Source organism: Chelon labrosus, assembly GCF_963514085.1.
Source record: "Chelon labrosus genome assembly, chromosome: 19".
In the NCBI taxonomy this organism is placed as follows: domain Eukaryota; kingdom Metazoa; phylum Chordata; class Actinopteri; order Mugiliformes; family Mugilidae; genus Chelon; species Chelon labrosus.
In genome coordinates, this window is record NC_140352.1 from 9,804,978 (window position 1) to 9,825,892 (window position 20,915).

Here is a 20,915-nt window from a genome sequence, read left to right on the forward strand (position 1 = left end):
CCACCAATTTTACACTTATTTATGGAATAGATGGTAAACAGACCTCATTTACATAGCACCACCCAGTGGTGGGCAGGTCAAGCTGGCATCACAGGTGGAGAGAAATTGAATAAAATGTCGGCACGCACATTCTCACATGTACACCGATTCAAACGTTAATGTAAATGAAACCTCTGATATTACAATCCTTCTAGCTGACGTGACCCAGGCAGAACAAACGCCCAACTTACAGTAGCAGGTTAACAAGGACTCCTGACCGCAGACTAGCAGACCGGTGTGCAATCAAGGTGGAGTGACAGCGGGGACGGCCAATCACACAAGAAACGGCAGAGCCAATCGAGGAGCTTGTGGGCGGGTCTAAACTAAGGGAAACAGGCTTCAGCTTGAGCGGCCGTTTTCCGCTTGGTTCTAGTGCTTGACGTTTCTCTGTTTACTATAGCATAACATTGTTTTTGGACGGTAAAAAGTGCAGGGGACCAAACGGCCTTTTGAAAAAGTGCAGGGGACATGTCCCCTATGTCCCCCTCCCCAAATTACATCCGTGTGCAGAAGTTATTCTGCGGGTTCCATGGGCTGATTGGGGCCTTTCTGTGTGGAGTCTGCATGTTTGTTCCCCCTGTGTCTGCTTGGGTTCTCTCCAGGTACTCCGGCTTCCTAGTAATTACTGTATGCCAGTGGTTCCCAAAGTGGGGAGCGCATAGACATTGCAGGGGGAGGGGTGTCAGTGCATGCGATGAGATGGACAAGTTTTTGACGGGGCTAGGGTTGCCATCCGTCCCATAAAATACGGAATCGTCCCTTATTTGGCGATTAAATGTTGCGTCCCTTATTGAACCTATAATGATCAAAAGCCTCCCCTCCTCCCCGGACTCCGCTCCTCTGTGTGTCTGTACCTGGCTGTAGACAGACGCCACACACGGCGCTGCTCACAAAACCCGCGCCTTTTAAAAATGTCCACTACACCCGATTGTCCACCACGTCCTCAAAAGTGAAAACGCTTGCAAAAATACAGACGTGAGTGGGAAGAGGCACATCCTTGGCTGAACAGCGTCAGCGGAGATGAGTAAGGCCAACTGTAAAATAATGTGTCTGTGAGTGTTTTCAGTGGCGCACGGTGGAACACAGAAGACCCAAGCGTCAGTGTCAAAGTTCTTCATACCCCAATCATTTCCTGAGACTGATACGGTATGTGATATTATGTTATGATTGATTTCATATCTGGTTGTGCTTTTGCCGGAAAATGTCAGTGCATGGGCATAGCACATTTTATCAGACTATTGTGGTTTGATTGATTGTTTAGGACAGTGGTGTCAAACTCAATCAGCGGAGTTAACCACGCGGCTAAGTTAGCATGCTAATGCCATGTTGAACATACTGCTGTTATTTGGCTAATGGTCACTTTCAGTGTGTCTGCATGTTAGCATGTATGTTAACAGACTGGTGTTTAGCTGCAGTGGTGTTGTCATTTATATTATGTTTTCTGTTTGCCGTGCGTGCTACTGTGGAACAGTGGGTTTATCGGTTTAGCCCGTTGTCTGCTTACTGGTCTGCTAACTGGTACGTCTTACACAAAGACGTAGTAACGCTGGTACAGTGTTACTACGTCTCTGTGTCAGGATCTCCGTTAACATATTTTAGTATTTAGAGCTCTGTTTGTGGCAGGATGTTGAGCCGAATGAATGATCATTTATTTAATATACAGTAGTATGAGCCAATATATATTATAATACTATATATGGCCACTTAAAAAAACAAAAACAAATCATACTAATAGATTAACAGTAAATAAACAAATAAATACATTTTGTTCATATTTGAAAAGTTCATTGGTACAGATTCCATTTAAGATTTAATTAAGTGCACTTTATAAGAGAATGAGTTCATTGTTAATAAAGCATTTCAGGCTTTAAGTATGACTAATTGCTTTCTTGATCACCCCTTTACTAAAAACATCAGCACAAAATAAAGCAGGTGCCCTGCACCGCAGGAGTCGGGCCGTGGTGCTCATGGCCCATAGGAGCCGCGGTGACCGTCCCTTATTTTCATTACAGTCCTATGTGGGCTGGCCCTGTTCCAAATTCCTCCTTTTGTTCTTTTTGGCCGACAACTACAGTCCTTTTTAGTTCTTTGAGTTTGGTTTTTCTCACCTGCTCTTGCTTTTCAGTTTAAATAGAACACACCTTTCTTGACCCTCCAATTGTGGTCTGGTATTCCTGTTATATGTTATGTGTCTTGTGAGGCGTTTTAGAAAAGGAGACCGTAACAGTTAGACACTCCTTACATCGAGGAGACTGGACTGCAACCTCCAGTAAGGCTAAAGGGGGAGGTGTGCGTGAGGAAATGCCACCCCTACTATCTAATTCACCAACTGTATTCCCCAAATACTACCAACATCTGGACATTCCCACCCACGAGAAAAACAAATTGGATCATGTGTACAGTAACATAGGGGTGCATACAGAGCTGCACCCCACCCCCACTTCAGACACCTGGACCACATCTCTTTGTTCATGTACCCAGCCTACAGACAAAGACTCAAACAAACAAATCCCATCACAAAAAAGGTTAAACTCTGGACCGCGGAGACTGAGAGCCACACTGGAGTACTCTACTGTTACGGGACTATGCTGAGTTTGTGACTGGGTACATCAGCACTTGTGTTAACAGCATTGCACCCACCATACAAGTCAGGAAATTCAAAGAGAAATGGGACAGCTTCTATTCTGTTGCTGACTGGACGGATGTGGCAGGATCTGCAGCATCTCACAGACTACAGGATCAGCACTACATTAGCCCTCAGAGCATGTGCCAATGAGCTGATGGATGTTCTCACCTCCATCTTCAACCTCTCTCTCAGCCAGAACACCGTACCCTCGTGCTTCAAGACAACAACGATTGTCCCCCTCCCCAAGAAGAGCCCACCAACCTGCCTGAATGACTACAGGCCAATAGCACTTACGCCAATCATCATGAAGTGCTTCCAGAGAGTGGTACTGACCCACATCCAGAGCAGCATACTGGACACAGTGGACTCCCAGGAGTGTGCCTATCGTCCCAACAGATCCACCTCGGACAGCGTCACTGCTACCCTCCATATTTCCTTCTCCGACCTGGATAATACAGACTCCTACATCAAGATGGTCTTTACTGACTACAGCTCCACCTTCAACACAGTCCTACCGCATAAACTCACCCACAAACTGAATACACTTGGATTGCACCCTATACTCTGTGACTCACTCCTGGACACTCTGACTGGCAGGCCTCTCTTAGTGCAATTATAAACAGAAACACAGAACTAGAACACAAATACACCCACACATTCACATGGACACACACACCAAGTTCCTCTGAAGGTTGGAATTTGTCATGCAGCATTGACATGGTGAATGATGGCCCTGGATGAAGGGTGTCGAGCCGGATCTCTTGCCACCACCGTGCGATTCTGCCGTACGCTGAGTAAAGGTGCATGAATCAACAGAAACGCCACACACGTGTGATCTGCACCAACACTGAAGCGAGTCTCCCTCTTGTCTTTGTTATCGCATGTAGTCTATCAATAAAAGCAATAAATAAGCAATAAAACAGAATACACATTTGAGTTGACAATGTGTTTTATTTCCTCTTGTTTTTAAAGTAATGTGCAAATGGATGTCACTATTTTTTTTAGAGTTTAGTGACGGGAGTTTGGGTGTGTTGCTGTAGCTGAGTGACCTTTTAAAATGGAAGGAAAAAAAAGACTGTATTTGTAATGTATTTGATGTTTCAATTCCAGGGTGGGCCTCAACAAGTGCAAAATTAGTATAACGTTTCTACACCCACGACTGTGTCACCTCCCACGAGGATAACACCATCCTGAAGTTTGCGGACGACACTGCAGTGATTGGACGCATCACTGGTGGGGATGAAGCAGCCTACAGGAGGGAGGTGGCCAGTTTGGTCGCATGGTGTGGAGGACAACAGCCTCACCTTCAACACGGACAAGACCAAGGAGATGTTAGTAGACATAAGGAAGGAGAGGAGCCCTCATCAGCCATCAGGACTGTTCACACTCCTACCCTCAGGCCGGAGGTACAGGAGTGTGAAATGTACCTCAAGGCTGAAGAAGTCCTTTTACCCCACTGCAATCAGACACCCCCCCCCCCCCCCCAAATTTCTACAGAAGTGTTCCCCTTATAACAATAACTTTTTTTGTTTTTCTACTACATTATATTCATTCATTCATTCATCTTCTGTAACCGCTTGTTCCTGTTAAGTGTCACGGGGTCTGCTGGAGGCTATCCCAGCTGTCATCGGGCGAGAGAGGTGGGGTACACCCTGGACAGGCTGCCAGTCTATCGCAGGGCTAACTCAGAGAGACAGACAACCATTCACACTCACAAGCACACCTACAGCCAGTTTAGAATCACCAGTCAATCTAACCAGCATGTATTTGGACGGTGGGAGGAAGCTGGAGTACCCAGAGAGAACCGGGGAGAACATGCAAACTCCACACAGAAAGGCCCAGTCGGCCCATGGATTCGAACCCGGGACCTTCTCGCTGTGAGGCATCAGTGCTATACTATGTTATATTCCACTTCTCGTCTTCTCCCTCCCCCATTACACATAACTCAAACAAGCAAGTTACTAAACCTCAAACTTCCCACCAGTCCCCTAGAACTGAAGAAGCTACTCGGGTGAGTTTAACGTCTTCTCAAAAAAAACCCAAAAAACTCCATAGTTGCCTTTTTTAAATGCTTTTTTGGATTGAAGCACGATATATCTGCAATTGCCAGCCCAGCAAAGAAAAACGCCAATGGTCAGCTAGCAGAAGCTATGGCAGTAGCCCTAATGTTTAACTAGCCGGAAAAACAACATGGAAAAAGAAAATGACCCCCGCTAGTGCCCACGACAAAACATCTGCTATTTTAGGTTCGTATATCGTGCTACTCTTTTGTTTGATTTATCCTATTTCGCACTAACAACATGCACCACACACTGAGCAATACACCCATACATTCACCTACACCACTGATACTGATTTCCACATCCCATCTGATTTGACATTTACTAAATGTTACTTTGTTATACTTAACGTGAGTGTACAACTCCTGTTTTGTTGCGGCCAACGGGCCGGTCGTAACAGACAGTCTCCAGTATTATCTCCTTGGAAGGGACAGACCACAGAGCCCTGACCTAGATTCAGACAATGAAGGATTGAAACACCAGGGTAACCAGATGATATCTGGAACTTCAACCCTTCAAGTTTCGTGTGTGGCACAAATCAGGAAAGGAGAACAGCTGATACGGCTGACCGTCTGTCAAGACTATAAAACATCTGCGATGCAGGAGAAGAGGGAGGTGATGTGACAAAGGCGTACACACAGGCAGTGTGAAATTCACACTCACATCCAATAATCCCCTTAGTTATGGTGGTGAGTGCACGCACCACTTACAGGCCAACTAAATAACACACATTACCACATTTAGTTTAGAGTATACAATTTATTAAAATTTTTGTCAAATCCGTGTTTTCACTTGATCTCACCAATGCTGATTTCCTTTCTCTGTGCCAGGGATCAACCAGAGCTGTGGTTGTGGCCTGATCAAATATGTTTAGAGATTGCTCTCAGGTGTGTTAGGTGTGGAACCCAACACCCCTACCTACTAGTAGGCCAATAAATATAGGGTAAATAAAACATAAAAGATTAATTACCCCTCCAACACTTTATTCCAACATCTATTACGAATGAGCAGCCCGCGGAAAGCCAAATGACGGTGTACTGTTGACCAGGAAAACCTCCAGTTCACATCTGACTGGATTGATCAGTTAATCAATATCAGTTAATTACCATTACTTATTCAGAGAAGGTAAGATTTATCCCCCCCCCCCAAAAAAAAAGCCTTCAGATGGTGATTATACATGTTTAATCCATGAAATATTGAATTTCTCAGTTTAATAACATAAACTAAAGTAACAAGTAAGTTACTATCGACATTTACAGAACAGCAGAGGGAAAAGAAGAAAAAAAATTACACTCTTTTACATCTACATCTAGCTCTGTTCGGACAAAAGATCCTCTTGAAGGGAAGAGGGGAAATGTGTGCCTATTGCATGAGCTTATTTTTAAAGGTGACATAGAATGATTGAACGGGGTATTTATCCTTGATCTGTGATGTGACATGCAGACAACAAAATTTTGGTTGGGTCTGTAATGCCTTAGAAGCTTCCTAAAAACCTCTCTCAGAAAGCTATATTAGGGTGGGGGATTTTAAACGCGTGGTTTTGCACCTATTTGGCGCCCCTTCGGGCTTAACTGGCAACCTCATTATGAAATGCAAGCACTTGACGCTGATTGGCTGCATTTGCTGCCACTCAAAAGAATGTAAACTTCGCTATAGAGAGCCGAAGTCCCGCCCCTCTACTTACCGAAGGGAGTTTTGGTCGGTTCTGTACGCGCCAGCATGCGGGACTTGTAGTTCGTTTAATTACGTATTTTCCATAGCGTTTTACTTAACTATCTTGCGACAAACTGTGACATTCTTGACATGTAAAATCATTTTTTATTCTGAAAAACAACATATGTATAATCCAAGGCACAAGTCGATCGGGACCAGAAAATAATTTATCTTTCGCCATAGACTGCCGTTCACAAACGAAGTAGCAGTCTGTGGTTGAATGTAGTTGGAATCCGATTATAAATGAACAGCAGCCACGCATCTCGTGCATTTCTTTCGGTGGGAATGTAATGGAAAGTTTGCACACCGCTTGCACAGCCTGGAAGAGCACACCTCGGAACGCGACTCGCCATTTCGCCTTGAACTCCGCAAGCACTGCTGCAATGTACTTCCCGTTGGAGGCGAGAGGGCGGATGTATGCAAATTATTTTGAAGGGGAGGGAATTGAATGAGAGTGGGGGGGCAGTGAGATGCATTTTACGTAATATGTATCCGTTGTTCAGATTGGGCCATTTTCTGGCTGACATTTCTAAAGGAGGAATTTCTATGAAACGGAGATGTTCAGAATGTCTAGCACTTTTCGTATGTTCGTGAATGCGGGCAGACTACCGTTATTCAACTAAGACAAGGTAAAAACGTTTTTTCATTCTCTGTCACCTTTAAAGCTGTGGACCTTCTTCCCCCCGTCAAGCTCCAAAAAACATTTTTGAAAAGCTTCATACGTGTTCTTCAGCTGCTTTGGATATTCGAGCTTGAGATCATATATCAGTCCCATCAACAGAATGGAGGCTTTCATTTGGCTTCCACATATTTCCATCACTGTGTTTCCCTCAGTCACAATACACACATCTGATGGATCCTCCTCGGCCATGACACCGTGCATAACAATCACTTTCATTGTTTTGTCCGTGTGGTCCTCACATTCCTACATGTTAAAAAGAAAGAAACAATTTTACACATTTTTAATTTACATATATTATTTAGGATGCTGTTCCAATGCATTTCAATTTATCTTGCAGAGTAAAGAAGAGCAAAGGGGAGTGGACAGAAGACGAAAGGGGAAGGGGAGAAGAGGTGATACCAGAGGAGAGCTGAGTAGAGCAGAGAAGACGAGGGGAGAGCAGAGGAAATGAGAGGAGTTCAGAGCAGAGCAGAGGAAGACATGAGGATCTTTCTGAGTTAATCAGCTTAATCACCTGTTATCAATGACATAGCCTACCAGAATTCAGGTCATGGAAAAGATCTTCTTGTCTTTCACCCAGGTATTCAATGACCATGTTTACATGGTCTTTAGTATCCCGGTTTTGATCGGGTTTTTGAAGTATCCCGTTTTTGTGTTTGTCCATGTAAACACCATATCCCGAATTCAGAAATTGGGATATGCCCATTTCCCGATTTCAAGAAACCCGGTTTTGCTACCTGGAGTACTCCGATAGAAGCCGGGATACTGGAGCATGTATACACCTTATCCCGATTTCTGACGGCTGCCCACTGTCTGCGCAGGCGCGAGTGATGCCAAGTGACGCACTAGATATACAAACAACATGGCGGCAACGAGAACTTCTCACTTTTGGAGCGACGAAGAGACAGAATTTTGCCTTAAAGTAATGAAAGAACTAAACATAACGACGTGTTTAGATGGCAGAAAACACAGAAATGCTGATGTATTCAAATCTTTTGCTGAAAAGCTACGTGACGCTGGTTTTCCACCTCGCTCCGTTGAACAAGTTAGGTCGCGTTGGAAAACATTGAAAAAGACGTAAAACACGCATGCGCAGATAGGATGCAGTGATCGGAAAACGGGTTACTGGTATTTATCATGTATACGGGGATATGAATAACCGGGTTTCTCTGTGTTCCATGTAAACACCATATCCCGGATATGCTCAAAGTCGGGATAAGCCTCAAAATCGGGATGCTAAAGACCATGTAAACGCAGTCAATGAGGCAGCAGACAACTACATCCCTTTATTTCTCAATGCTCTGTGACTGTAGGGAGATACAATTTAGTCAAAAGACTGTTAGTGGAACTCAGAGATTTACATACACTAAGACTGAATTCCTGAAAAACATTTTTAAACCTTTTTACAGATTGATGTTGAACTGTAGTTTGTTAAATTGGTTAGGAGCTCAACCTTGTGCACAACAAAGCAATTGTTTCACACGTGAGCAGTACACAAGCATGGAGGTGATTAGTAGGGCTGATCATTTTGTTTATAAAAGGACCTGCAGAGACCGACTAGCTGTGCTAATGGAGCTAACGGGTGAAAAGAATACACGTGAGGCATTTCAGATGTTGATGACATGTTGATGTGTGAAAGCAGTAGAGTAATGCAGCATGTCGCAGAGTCTGTTTGTGTGGAGGAGGAATAGAGGGGTAGCCTACTGAGTGAGTTAGTAACTCAGTGGTGTTTCTCCAGCGATGTGTCCAGGCCATATAGACTGTTTGACTGTATATAAACGAGGTCCAGACGGTAAAACAGCCATGCTGCCGCCAGCGACAGGTTCAAACCTTCGGTTCAAGTAATGGCACGTAACACAGACGAACGCCGAATACAAGTGAAGTGGAATATCTCATCATTTCATAAAATATCATTTACATTTGCGCCATTATACAAACCAATAGGCTTATGCAAATAGCTTACCTTGTTTTCGGAAGTTCAATGGCTGCCGGCAGCGAGAGGAAGATGGCGGTGAAGAGTTCCTGTGTCCCGCTCAAACACGCCGTTTGACGCATGTGCAATTTGGAGCACAGGACTCAGAGCTTCTGGGTATATTTTACCCTATTTTTCTATACACAGTTGTTACTGTTAATAAATACGTAGTATGTGTATAATTTACCCATTACTTTATAATTCCTTGGCTGACTACAATTATCAAGTAAATGTTATACGATTTACATATATTATATTTACCTCTCTCCAAAACCACTTTTTTCAGTGTACACACTTCTATCAGTTTAATTTTTTCCTTTATTTGACATGGAGAATAAGGAAGTGAGAGAGAAAATGAAGTATTAGATGCACAAACCCATAAACCATCGGAATAAAGGATGTTTAAACATCCTTTCTCCTTTGTTGACTCACTCTAAGCAAACACAACTGTGCCACACACACACCTAGTTATCCAGAACTGATGCTGCTTGTGCTTCTGAGCTAAAAAACCATAATCTCTGTTTGCGCTGGACAAACTAATAAACTTTACGTGTTCTTATGACAGCTGTCTGAAAGTTGAAGAACATTTCAACAACATATTTGATCCTGACCACACAAACAACTCCATCAAGACACGGATCAAAGAAAAGAAATGGGCAGATTTTAATCGCATGCAAATGTTGTGGGGGAATTTGAAGCTAATGGGATGCTTACTGTTTCCACTGGAGAATATCTGTTGGTATTTTATTACGATTAAATAAAATAAAAAAACTGACATACATGATAGATTATAATTACAATTTCCATCAGTCGACTTTGGAGCCATTGAGGATTCCTGCTGTACCCACCACAGTGTAGCACACACAGCCATCGCCTTCTGATTTTGGAAGAAACAGAGGCTCTGTTGACTTTGGAATCAGCTTCAGTAAAGGCATCATATCTGCAAATTAAAAGAAAACACGTGAAGGCCAAAGGACACTCCTTTTAGGACAGCAATGTACGCATTTTAACCAGAGAAGGCAGATGGTTTAAAATAAGCTATATGTTAAATTGGAAAACCCCTCTCTGAACAAGGGAGGTGGACTGAGATTCAATGTGCCATCATACAATGCCCGTCCCCAAGGCGTTTCAACCCTGTTTACATCTTGAGACTGAGGTCTCTGGCTGACAATGGCTCGTTACAGTACCACTCATTAAGGAAAGAAAACAGGATCAAACAGTTTCCCCCAACTACAGGTAATAGGCGGTTTAGGCTTCTGTGTCAATTTGACGTCGTAGCTACAGCGACAGCACAGAGCATACGCAGGCTCTGCACCATAGCTGATGTGCACCTCCCCAGAAATGAAAACGTCTGCAACGCAAACCGCAAGAGCTGTGATTGGTCCGTATGGTAGTAGTCCACTTCAGTATTTCCAGCTGCTTCTCCAACTCCACAATTGATTGCTTTGAATCAATAAAGATGGAACACATCGAGGAAAGGTTAACTGAGGAGGTTCGGAGAAACATACATTTGTTTGACTCCTCTTTGGTGAAATTACTGCAAAATTTTGGGGGAAAGTTTCAGGCACCATTGTTGAAAGTGAAGCAGGAAGTAGAAAGAAAAATGAACCTGACTGGCAAAAAAGACACAGGGCCGACTAGTGTTTGGGTAGCGTTTTTACAGAGCAAGCCAGACTGACAAGAGCGCAAGTATAAATGGCTTGTACCAACGTTGGCTACGTGCGTAGGTTACGGCATATATTCTTCACTGTCTATTTCCCGTTGTAGTCCCCTGAGAACCTTCACAGAGATTAGATAAACATGTTGGTACTTACATACACTATAAAAGTATTCACTCATCTGCCTTTACATGCATATGAACTTAAGTGACATCCCATTCTTAATCCATAGGGTTTAATATGACGTTGGCCCACCCTTTGCAGCTATAACAGCTTCAACTCTTCTGGGAAGGCTTTCCACAAGGTTTAGGAGTGTGTTTATGGAAATTTTTGACCATTCTTCCAGAAGTACATTTGTGAGGTCAGACACTGATGTTGGACTAGAAAGCCTGGCTCGCCGTCTTCACTCTAATTCATCCCAAAGGTGTTCTATTAGGTTGAGGTCAGGACTCTGTGCAGGCCAGTCAAGTTCTTCCACACCAAACTCTATCATCCATGTCTTTATGGACCTTGCTTTGTGTACTGGTGCTCAGTCATGTTGGAACAGGAAGAGGCCATCTCCTTGTTTTGTCCAAAATCTCTTGGTATGCTGAAGGATTCAGAGTTCCTTTCACTTGAACTGAGGGGCCAAGCCCAGCTCCTGAAAAACAACCCCAGACCATAATCCCCCCTCCACCAAACTTCACACTTGGCACAATGCAGTCAGACAAGTACCGTTCTCCTGGCAACCACCAAATCCAGATTTGTCCATCAGATTGTCAGATGGAGAAGCGTGATTCATCACTCCAGAGAACACGTCTCCACTGCTCTAGAGTCCAGTTGTGGCATGCTTTACACCACTGCATCCATTGCATGCCTAGGTGCTTGATTATACATCTGTGGCCATGGAAGTGATTGGAACACCTGAATTCAATTATTTGGATGGGTGAGTGAATACTTTTGGCAATATAGTGTAACGCATGAACAAGCAGGATTGCACAAGTTCATAAAAACTAAGGAAAAAAAAACAAGGAAGGGAAATGGGGAACTTTACAGCCGTCAATACTGACACCACTGTGTGTAGTATATTCGTATACGTATCCAACGTAAGGTACAAATCCTCATCTGCTCTGAAATATTTGCCGTTCATCTTTTAGATTGAATATGATCCTTACCAGAGGTAACCGAGACCTCTTTTTGTAGCTTGACCCTTTGGACGTTGTGAGGATTCAAGTGATATCACAATCAACACATTTCTGAAATTGTTCCTCTTTCAGTCATTTATTTTTGATTGTCTTAAGAGTTTAATAGTTTGTGCAATAATAGGCAATATTATTTTAGGATTTAAGATTGTTATATATTTATTTCTTTATCTTCTCCTTTATCATTTATCATTTCAGTAGTTATATGATCCCCCTTTACTTCCTACCTGTCTTTATTCAGGGTGGCATAGTTAGGGGTGTGACAGTATCTCTGTGCGTGTTTAATGGGAGAATAAAGTTGTGTGTTTACCATCCTGCTGCTGATTAATGAAGATTCAAGACTGTAACCTGCGTAACACCCAGTGCCTAGAGAGACTGGAGAAGTCCACACCAATAAATCAGGGTTATGATACTTACATTGCCTTTTAATACAATGTTCCTTCTAACTGTTTGCATATCTATGAGAAATTTGTAATGTTTAAACGGGCACGTTGGTATTGAGCTATAAGGATTACTTTTGAATTTGTATGTAAACATGCGGATGATCGGGACGATGCATGTAGGGTTGGGGTTGGGCGGCGGCATTACCGAAGATCTAGAACTGTTGACTGTTTTTAAGGCCACGTCCACACATACGAAAACGATCTTTTCCCTCTCCGTTTTCGAGGGTATCGTTTCAAGAAATATCCGCGTCCACACAGGTCCGTTTCAGCACGACCGAAAACGCTACTTCATATTCCAGGCCTATAGGTGGCGCTGTTTCAGTTTCAGAAATTCACCAAAAACGGAGAGGAAGAGGCGGAGCATGCGCACAAATCTTGAGCGCTGTTTACAAATCGCCTTTTTTGCTCAGCGTGGTGGCACAGGAGCATGATATTTTGCCCTAGTAACCCTAATAGGCTCAATATCTTCTCCAGCAGGAAAACTAGCATGTAGTCCGCCATTGTTGTTGATGTTGTTATGAGACGTCTTGCGGGAGGTGGAAGGATGCTCGGGGGTGTGGCGATGACATCATCGTTTTCGCCGTCCATACAGAAACGCAAGAGTTGCGTTTGCGAATTTCTCCACCCTGGGACCCGTTTTCAGAAAAGTGCGTTTTAGGGCTATGCGTTTACAGGATACGTGTGGACGATCGGCCAAAACGATGAAAAACTTATGCGTTTCAGCGTTTTTGTGTTTCCGTGTGGACGGCCCCTAAGTTACCTACATAAAGGGTTATTTAAGTCGTACAAATGCACCAAAATTGAAAGGAAAAATGTTGATAGTGATTATCTCAGCATATGGTTCTTTTTACAAAAGTGTCATCCAGTTACAAAAAAGAGTCCAAAATGGTTGAGTACTACAAACAGGTAGGACTTTGCCACTCTGTTAAAAGCTTTCTCTTATGACAGGAAAGCAGGGTCCGGTTCTTCTCTCTTAGCATGTATCTAATCTTTTTGTCAGTATTTTGCAGAAAATGTTTAGATCTGAACATAGAAGACTTATTGGTCTCAAATTTTTGCATTTATCATTTGGCTTTCAGGGTTATCTATATCCAGAAAGAGGAACATGAATTCAACAAAACAATTTCCACTATTGTTTTACGGCTGTTATTCATCAGCCCTGTACATGGAATACTGCCTTGGCACAGACACACATAAATATCTACCGTCGTACTTGTACTCCATAAAACCAAAAAAATTATTAAAATGTGAAAGTCGGTTCCATTTCCTCATGTTGATGTTGTCTTTGTGCAGAAACAAACGTATGTTGGGAAGAAAAGCCTTCTTGAAGCTCTCATCCTTTGAGTTTCGCAGAGACTGGGCACAAGTCTAAAAATAATAAAATCTTAAATTATGAAATAAGCTAAACATTGTCAGATGAGGCAAAAAAGGTGGTCAAGCAATTAGAGAAATGACAGTCACCATTTTAATAAATTGATTCATTCACTACAAACAATAAATGCATGCAGTTGACGCTAAAGCTGCTGAGGAGTCTTCACGTATATATAGTCTCACCTGTACATAGGTTTTGATGTGGATAGAGTGTTCACATATGCAGTAAAAAACAAATTGTACCATACTACTTATATACCATATTATTTATGCCACGTGCACTTACTGTCTATTGCACTTCTGGTTAGATGCTAAACTGATTTTCGTTACTCTGTACTTGTACATGTGTAATGACAATAAAGTTGAATCTAATCTAATCTAATATTATATATATTGTTTTATTACATATATTGTTTTGCTCACTGCTGCCAGATTACAGTTGAGCTAAAATTTGAGTTTGAGGAAAACATTTTAGGTTGCTTTTTTGCTTTTTTTACTGCAAGTTAGACATTATGTAATTGTTACTTTAAGCCAGGGCATACTGGCTAGCTTAGCATAAAAAATCTTTTACTTCACTTTGGGCTCATTCTGTCCACAAATAAAACAAAATTACACACAGTATATCTAAAATTGGCCCACTAAGAGTTTGGTCTAAATCTTGTACATTATCTTTCTGTCTATGACCTAACAACAGCATCCCATTTCAATCAAAAAATAATCCAGACTCTAGTTGGAAGATAAATGATAATAATCATTAGGTAATGATAATCATTCAGGTTCCTCGGGTCCACAATTTCACGGGACCTGAAGTGGACCTCCCACTTAGACTCCATAAGGAAGAAGGCCCAGCAGAGGCTGTACTTTCTGCGTCAGCTCAGGAAGTTCAACCTGCCTCAGGAGCTGCTGATCATGTTCTACACAGCAATAGTCCAGTCTGTCCTGACCACGTCCATCACCGTCTGGTTTGGATCCGCCACCAGGCATGACAGGGACAGACTGCAGAGAACAGTCAGGTCTGCAGAGAGGATCATTGGTACCGATCTTCCCTCCATCCAGGACCTGTACCGGTCCCGGGTCGGGAAGCGGGCCAGGAAAATCACCACAGACCCCTCACACCCTGGTCACAACCTGTTTAGACTCCTCCCCTCAGGCCGGCGTTACAGAGCGCTGTACGCCAAAACCAGCCGTCACAAGGACAGTTTCTTCCCCCGGGCTGTCGCTCTGTTGAACTCTGAGCAGTCACAGAGTGTCAGACCATACACATGAACATTAAACAATAACTCTGCACTGTTGTATATACTCACTGTACAATAATCCTTGGTGTATATATTATCCTATATTTTATGTGTACAGATTCAGACTTATTTGTATTTTTATCTTATTTTATTTTATTTTATTTATTTTAATTTTATTTCACTTATTTAAGCTGCTGCTGTACCAGAGAGAAAAGTTGCCGGAGTCAAATTGCTTGTATGTGTCATACTTGGCCATTAAAGCTGATTCTGATTCTGATTCTGATTCTAAATAGTGGTAGACGGTTTACAAAAATGTTAAAATCTTCCTATTGTTGCATTTGGATTTAATTACAAATGTCTTTATGGCCTATATGCTACAAAAGGTTGCCCTTAACCTATGTGCTGTCATTTTTCCCTGGGAACTAATTCTCACAGTCTCTCAGGTGAAGCCTGAGCACACCCTCACTGTGCAGCTGCAACAAGAGGTCAAACTCAACTGGCATGGCATGAAATTGCGTGGTTTTTATGTCATCGTAGTAGTGGTTAGTCAGGGGACGGAAGTCATGTGGGTGATTACTGTAGGGCCAGAATCCGTACAGATTCACGTCGGTACAGAATTCCAGTGCTATGCTGGCCATCATTATGCCAGTGCTGAGCCGAGTCGACTTCAGACCCATGGAGCGCCAGAAGAGGGCCAGACAGCTGAGGTACTCAGGGTTGAAGAAGACGGCTTGCATGGGGCTATTAAAGTCCTCAATGGTGTACAGAGCCCGCAGACACGCAGAAGTGTAGAAGCCAAATGCGAAGGCAGGAAGGACCAGCCTGGAGCTGCCATAGATGCGCAGAGCCTCTACAAATGGACGCCGCCTTTCCGCTAGACCCCCATACCTGGAAATAAACAGCTGTTGTGAAGCAACAAGACTAAACATATTTTACGTAAGGTGACACATTCTGATTGCCTCGCTCACTTGTTCACGAGGATGCTCGGGTTTGCAGTCACAAGGTCAGTCTTGACGCCAACATGTTTCTCGTATCCATTTTCCAAAGGTGGTAGGTTGCACCTGAACAAGCAACAAACACGACATAAAGTGTAAATAGAATATCCACAAATATGAGTTTATTATGTTGATTATCACTGCCAGCTACGTTTGTCCCCCACTCGCGACACTTTTCTTACCTCACAACAAACTCAGCTGAATCAATCTTTTTCCCACAGCTGCTGTCTTTCAAGATCCCACCATTTCCAACAACAGCACAAGTTTTCCAAGTTTTGTTTGAGAAAGGGTGGTCCTGAAATGAACACCAAACAAAAACACGTGACAAAATAACAACATAATGACATAAATGAAATCTGGAGTCTGGAATTATGTGTAATCTTTCGGGATCCAAATAACCAAACGGGACCCATATAATTGCAAAGTGTTTGGTGGTAAACCTGTACGTGGGTCATATCTTGGTGAGCCTAGTGGTGCATGTTTTACGGCTTGCTGTCAATGTGGTGTCCTCATCAACATATGTATGTTTTTGACAGTGAGTGCTCGGAATTCATTTGAAATCTCCACCCATTAAAATATTATTTAGATTTCGGCAAAATAATGCATTTTTTTGCCACATTTGGCAGAGATGTAGCACAGATATGATGAACCTGTTTGGTTTCGGTGAAGGGACTACAGATTTTGAAATGAGATGCAGTCTATTTGTCTCATCTGACAGATTCACTGCAGGCCCTTGAGGAACAAACTATAAACCTCCAAAAGCTCTTTTGGGGGAGATATAAAATTAACACTTCTAACACTATGGTGGATATGTTTTTGAGTGGGTGCTTTTCTGCTTTCAGTTTATGCTTGGTATAGGGGTATAGCTCAGTGGTAGAGCATTTGACTGCAAACCAACACGTCCCCAGTTCAATTCTGGGTGGCCCCTTAGGTTCTTCATGATCAGCTCGGGTCAGTTTTTGAACTTTCCCAAAACTGATCCACCTCAGACCAAGAGGTCCACAGTTCAAATCTGGGTGTTCCCTGTGTGTTGTGCTTTTAGCTAGTGTTTGTTTGTGTGTATAGTTTTGCACAACAGAGTGATTCCAGCTCTCTTTCTGTTTGATTGTCTTCTCAACCTGACAACATGTGACTTAACCCATGACATTTTAGGAACAATTGCAACCTCAAACAGGCAATGCATGACGAATTAGTGTTCACAAACCAGCGACAAACAACATACCTTTATAAAGGTCCTGAAAATCTCGGGGGTCACCTCGAGAGTCCTCTTCTCCCCATCATAAACAAGCTTTGAGCCCACTGGAGTGTTCGCCTGGGTAATGATGGCCTCGGAGAAACCATTGCACTTACTGTGCAGTCGAGAGCTGGGGAATCAGAAAGACTTTTGAAACTGTCGTAACTGTTTAATAGATGCAACAGATTCTTCTTTTATGCAATGAAAAGTCTGTGGTGAGTAAAAGCGATCTTTTCAGGTGAAATCCCTCGTACCATAACTCATGCGAAGTTTATGCATGCTATATTTAGACCTCACCCATGAGTTCCTCTGTCTCAAAGCATGCTTTTATTTCCACTTATCCTTTCACATCACAAGCTGTTCTTCATTCAGTTCTTAAATTGGCTAAAAGTATTATTTTGCATGGACTTTCCCACTGGAATTACAACACACTGTGCATGCAACAACAGTTTGCTATCCTACTATATGATTTTGTTTGGGGGGAGAGGGTGTATGATCGATTTGTTTCTAGAAATTCTTAAATGTAACAGAAAAGAAAAAAGATTCCCTTACCTGAAGTTTTGGTAATTGTCCTCCTGCTTCTTCCAGGTTTTTGAGTAACGTTGCATCACTTTTTCGATGACCTCCCTGCGACACACACATTGAAGCACACAGTCAGGTGTGTTGTCTCTTTTGGTGCTGACATGACTTCATTTGATGATGGCATAAACAAAGAGGAAGCACAAGGAGACGCCATGATGAAGTTTGCTCTCACTTGCAGCCTTTACAGAGGACAGCGGGCGGAAGAGGTCTCTTCTTTTGAGGAGGCGGGTGAATTTGCTGAGTTGCCACATGACTGAGGAAAGACAGGACAGATTAGTGAAATCAAGATAAAATAAGTAATCTGCCTCTGAGCCCTCTTTCTTCTTGGCTTCACTCCTTTTACTCTGTTATTCATACCTACTGAGAAGTGAGTCATGAAAATGCCATAAAGCATTTCTAGTTAAGACAGCAGGTTGTTTGCCTGCTGTCACATAAATCTCTTAATACTCTACTCATAAAACTTTTTATAGCATAATCACATAAAAACAGGTGGGAGAGGGAGTAACATCCTGCAAGTAGTTGTTCATTTATGCCATAAATGAACAACTACTGTACAAACCCACGCATAGGGACCTTTGCCACAGCACGAGATATCTGCCTGTCACTGTCTGCAACAATGTTTCTGAACAGTTGTGTTTTCCTATTCATGTTTTCAAATTTCCAGAACAGACCTTTAGAAATATCTGATCCAACTAGACTAGTAACATGTGAACCTGTCTGACTCATTAGGGGTCCATGTAAATGAAGTTGCAGGATCCCTATTGATTTTGTTGCGCTTTTTTCTTCTTTTTTCTTCTTCTTATTATAATAATGATTTATCTTTTTCTGCATAGCTAAAGTGTTTGCCTGGAAAAAATGCAACGGCGAAAGGCATCAAACCTGGTAACTTGGTAGAAGTCCTAGCATGTCATTTTGCCAAGGTGTCAATACACATACCTGCAGCTAGGTGGCGATATAATAAGCCAATTTACGTTTTGGCTCATATCTCAAGAACTGTGTGCCTTAGAAACAAAATTCTTTCTCCCGCTGATTCCTTATATAGCCCTGGTTCTAATGACTAGGCCACGCCTGTCATGTTTTTCCGCCATTTTGAAAAAATTGCATCTCAAAGCAAAATGAGCTCCTCCTAGCCTGTTATTCCTATTTTAACCATGTATCATTTATGGACAAAGATAATGAAAAGTTCTCAAAAGAACTTTTGCAGGGTTATTGATTACAAAGTTAATGGCTAATTAATTTTTACGGCGTGGGACAGTATAAGTCCAAAGATCATATTTTGTGAAGTATATACCCAAACTTAATCAAACCCAAACTTTTGTGACCCTTAGTCTCTAGGGGGCACTACAAAAGCAACATTTTTAACTTCATGACATTTGGCATACATAATCTGTAACATATTGCCCATCATGTTGCATGACATTATGTCTACAGGGGCGCTACAGGTGACACGGAAACATTTCATATGACTTTAAGGCCTACTTTGGAATTATTCACCCAATCCTTATGAAACTTAGCAACCGTCATTATAATATGGTTGCGTACAATCATGGCAAGTTTCGTTTATATCTCACAAACCACCACAGTCAACTGCTTGAAATTTGACAACAATAATCTGTGGATGACTCCTTACAAGTCCACCAAGTAAGGGGGAATACGGTCTATAGGGTGCGATTTTAAGTGATTGTGTTGAAGCTGTTTTCTGCTTTTGATTTACCCAAGAAAGCATCATTATAACACTGTGGAAGTGAGACGTCAGACAAATCAGCCTGTTGCTTATTTTAAATTTAGCTTATCTTCTTCACTGTTCATCTCTGATTTTTATTACAGTCAACTTAAGGTCTTGCACTGGTCCCTCAAACCAGTAAAGACATAAAGTCATAAGATGTCATCTTAGAAGCGTTGATGGACGTTTTATACTGTATTTACTAGATTTCATAGGTCAGTCTTAACACAGTTATCATCATTTCATGGTGTGAACTCCTAATACCTAACACCAACAATACTTCCACAGCTATGTCAAAGGACATAAGTGGAAAAGAAGTTGGAAAAAACTGCAAAGAGTGAAGAAAACGTGGGTGGAAACTCCCAAGGCTCCTGTTTCTCTCCCACTGCTACATCAGCATCATCTAATGTCAAATCCCAGCAGGTCTTTTTAGCGCGATCCACGTCCCAAATAGTAAAACTCAACTGTATTAAGGAGATTGTGTTTGTGCTTCCTGGTAGAGAGGTAGTTGCGTACTTACTTGTTGTCGAAAATGAACCAGATGAGACCGGTCAGCAGGCTCCCCAAAAATAGGAGAGTGATCATCAAAGAGAAGAGTAACTTCATGAGCTGTCCCCCCATACCTCACCTTGTAAAACGCAAAATCTGTTGCCCTTCTAGTGTTTTCACATAACCCCCTTGATTTGCTTTCCCTGAAAGTGTCTCAGGCACACTACTAATCGTTCTCTTCGTCTTTCCTTTTCTCTGTTCTCTTTTACAACACTCAGCTCCTCCTCATCCTCCTCCTGAGAGTGAGCAAGCCTTCTCAGTCATTCACCTATCTTCACTTTTGGTCTCTTGCTCAGCCAAGTCCTCAGTCGTCTTTGCAACTCTACTTTTTTGTTTTTGCTCTCTTCCCGTTCTTAGGTGTTTACTATGCTTTATTATGTCTTCCAGTGAATGTACTGGAAACACTTTCTTACGCAAACGGGCCATTTCGGGTCAGGTGACTCAAGTGACTCAAGTGACTCGCACAACCCAGCTCATATCAGTGAGTGACTGATCCGAATCCCTCAAAAGATCTGGGTTTTACACTACTACCGACAACTGGAGCTCTTTCAGCTGTATCGACTCATATCGATACAGCTGATACAACTGGTCTTGTTAAAGCCTCCATACACTTTCTCACCCCTCTTATAACTGCCTTTGTTCATTCCTCTCTCACCTCTGGTCTTGTCCCTTCGTCTCTCAAATCAGCCTCAGTCACCCCTATACTCAAGAAACCTGGTGCAGACCCCAACAATTTCAGTAACCTCCGTCCTATCTCCAATCTGCCCTTTTTATCTAAAGTTCTTGAAAAAACAGCTGCATCCCAGGTCCTTGCCCACCTCTCTGACAATAACCTATATGAACAATTTCAAT

At 42.4% G+C, this 20,915-nt stretch overlaps 2 protein-coding genes across 2 annotated transcripts in view; both read right to left on the minus strand.

The window, feature by feature from the left end:
- LOC311504276 (alpha-2,8-sialyltransferase 8F-like) overlaps positions 1 to 20,242 on the minus strand; it is a 59,710-nt gene extending 39,468 nt beyond the window's left edge. Inside the window, exons 1-3 of the mRNA XM_084567295.1 lie at positions 20,035 to 20,242; positions 17,964 to 18,044; positions 17,762 to 17,836 (exon numbers count right to left, since the gene is read on the minus strand). Of these exons, the coding sequence (XP_084423421.1) occupies positions 17,762 to 17,836; positions 17,964 to 18,044; positions 20,035 to 20,135 (257 nt within the window). The 5' untranslated portion in view covers positions 20,136 to 20,242. The remainder of the gene's footprint in view (positions 1 to 17,761; positions 17,837 to 17,963; positions 18,045 to 20,034) is intronic.
- LOC311504233 (alpha-2,8-sialyltransferase 8F-like) lies at positions 15,403 to 17,253 on the minus strand (the record flags this gene model as incomplete). Its single annotated transcript, XM_084567246.1, has 4 exons — positions 15,403 to 15,868; positions 15,949 to 16,041; positions 16,158 to 16,415; positions 17,231 to 17,253. 4 exons carry the CDS (start codon positions 17,251 to 17,253, stop codon positions 15,403 to 15,405), a joined length of 840 nt encoding a protein of 279 aa, XP_084423372.1.
- Positions 20,243 to 20,915: the final 673 nt, after the last annotated feature.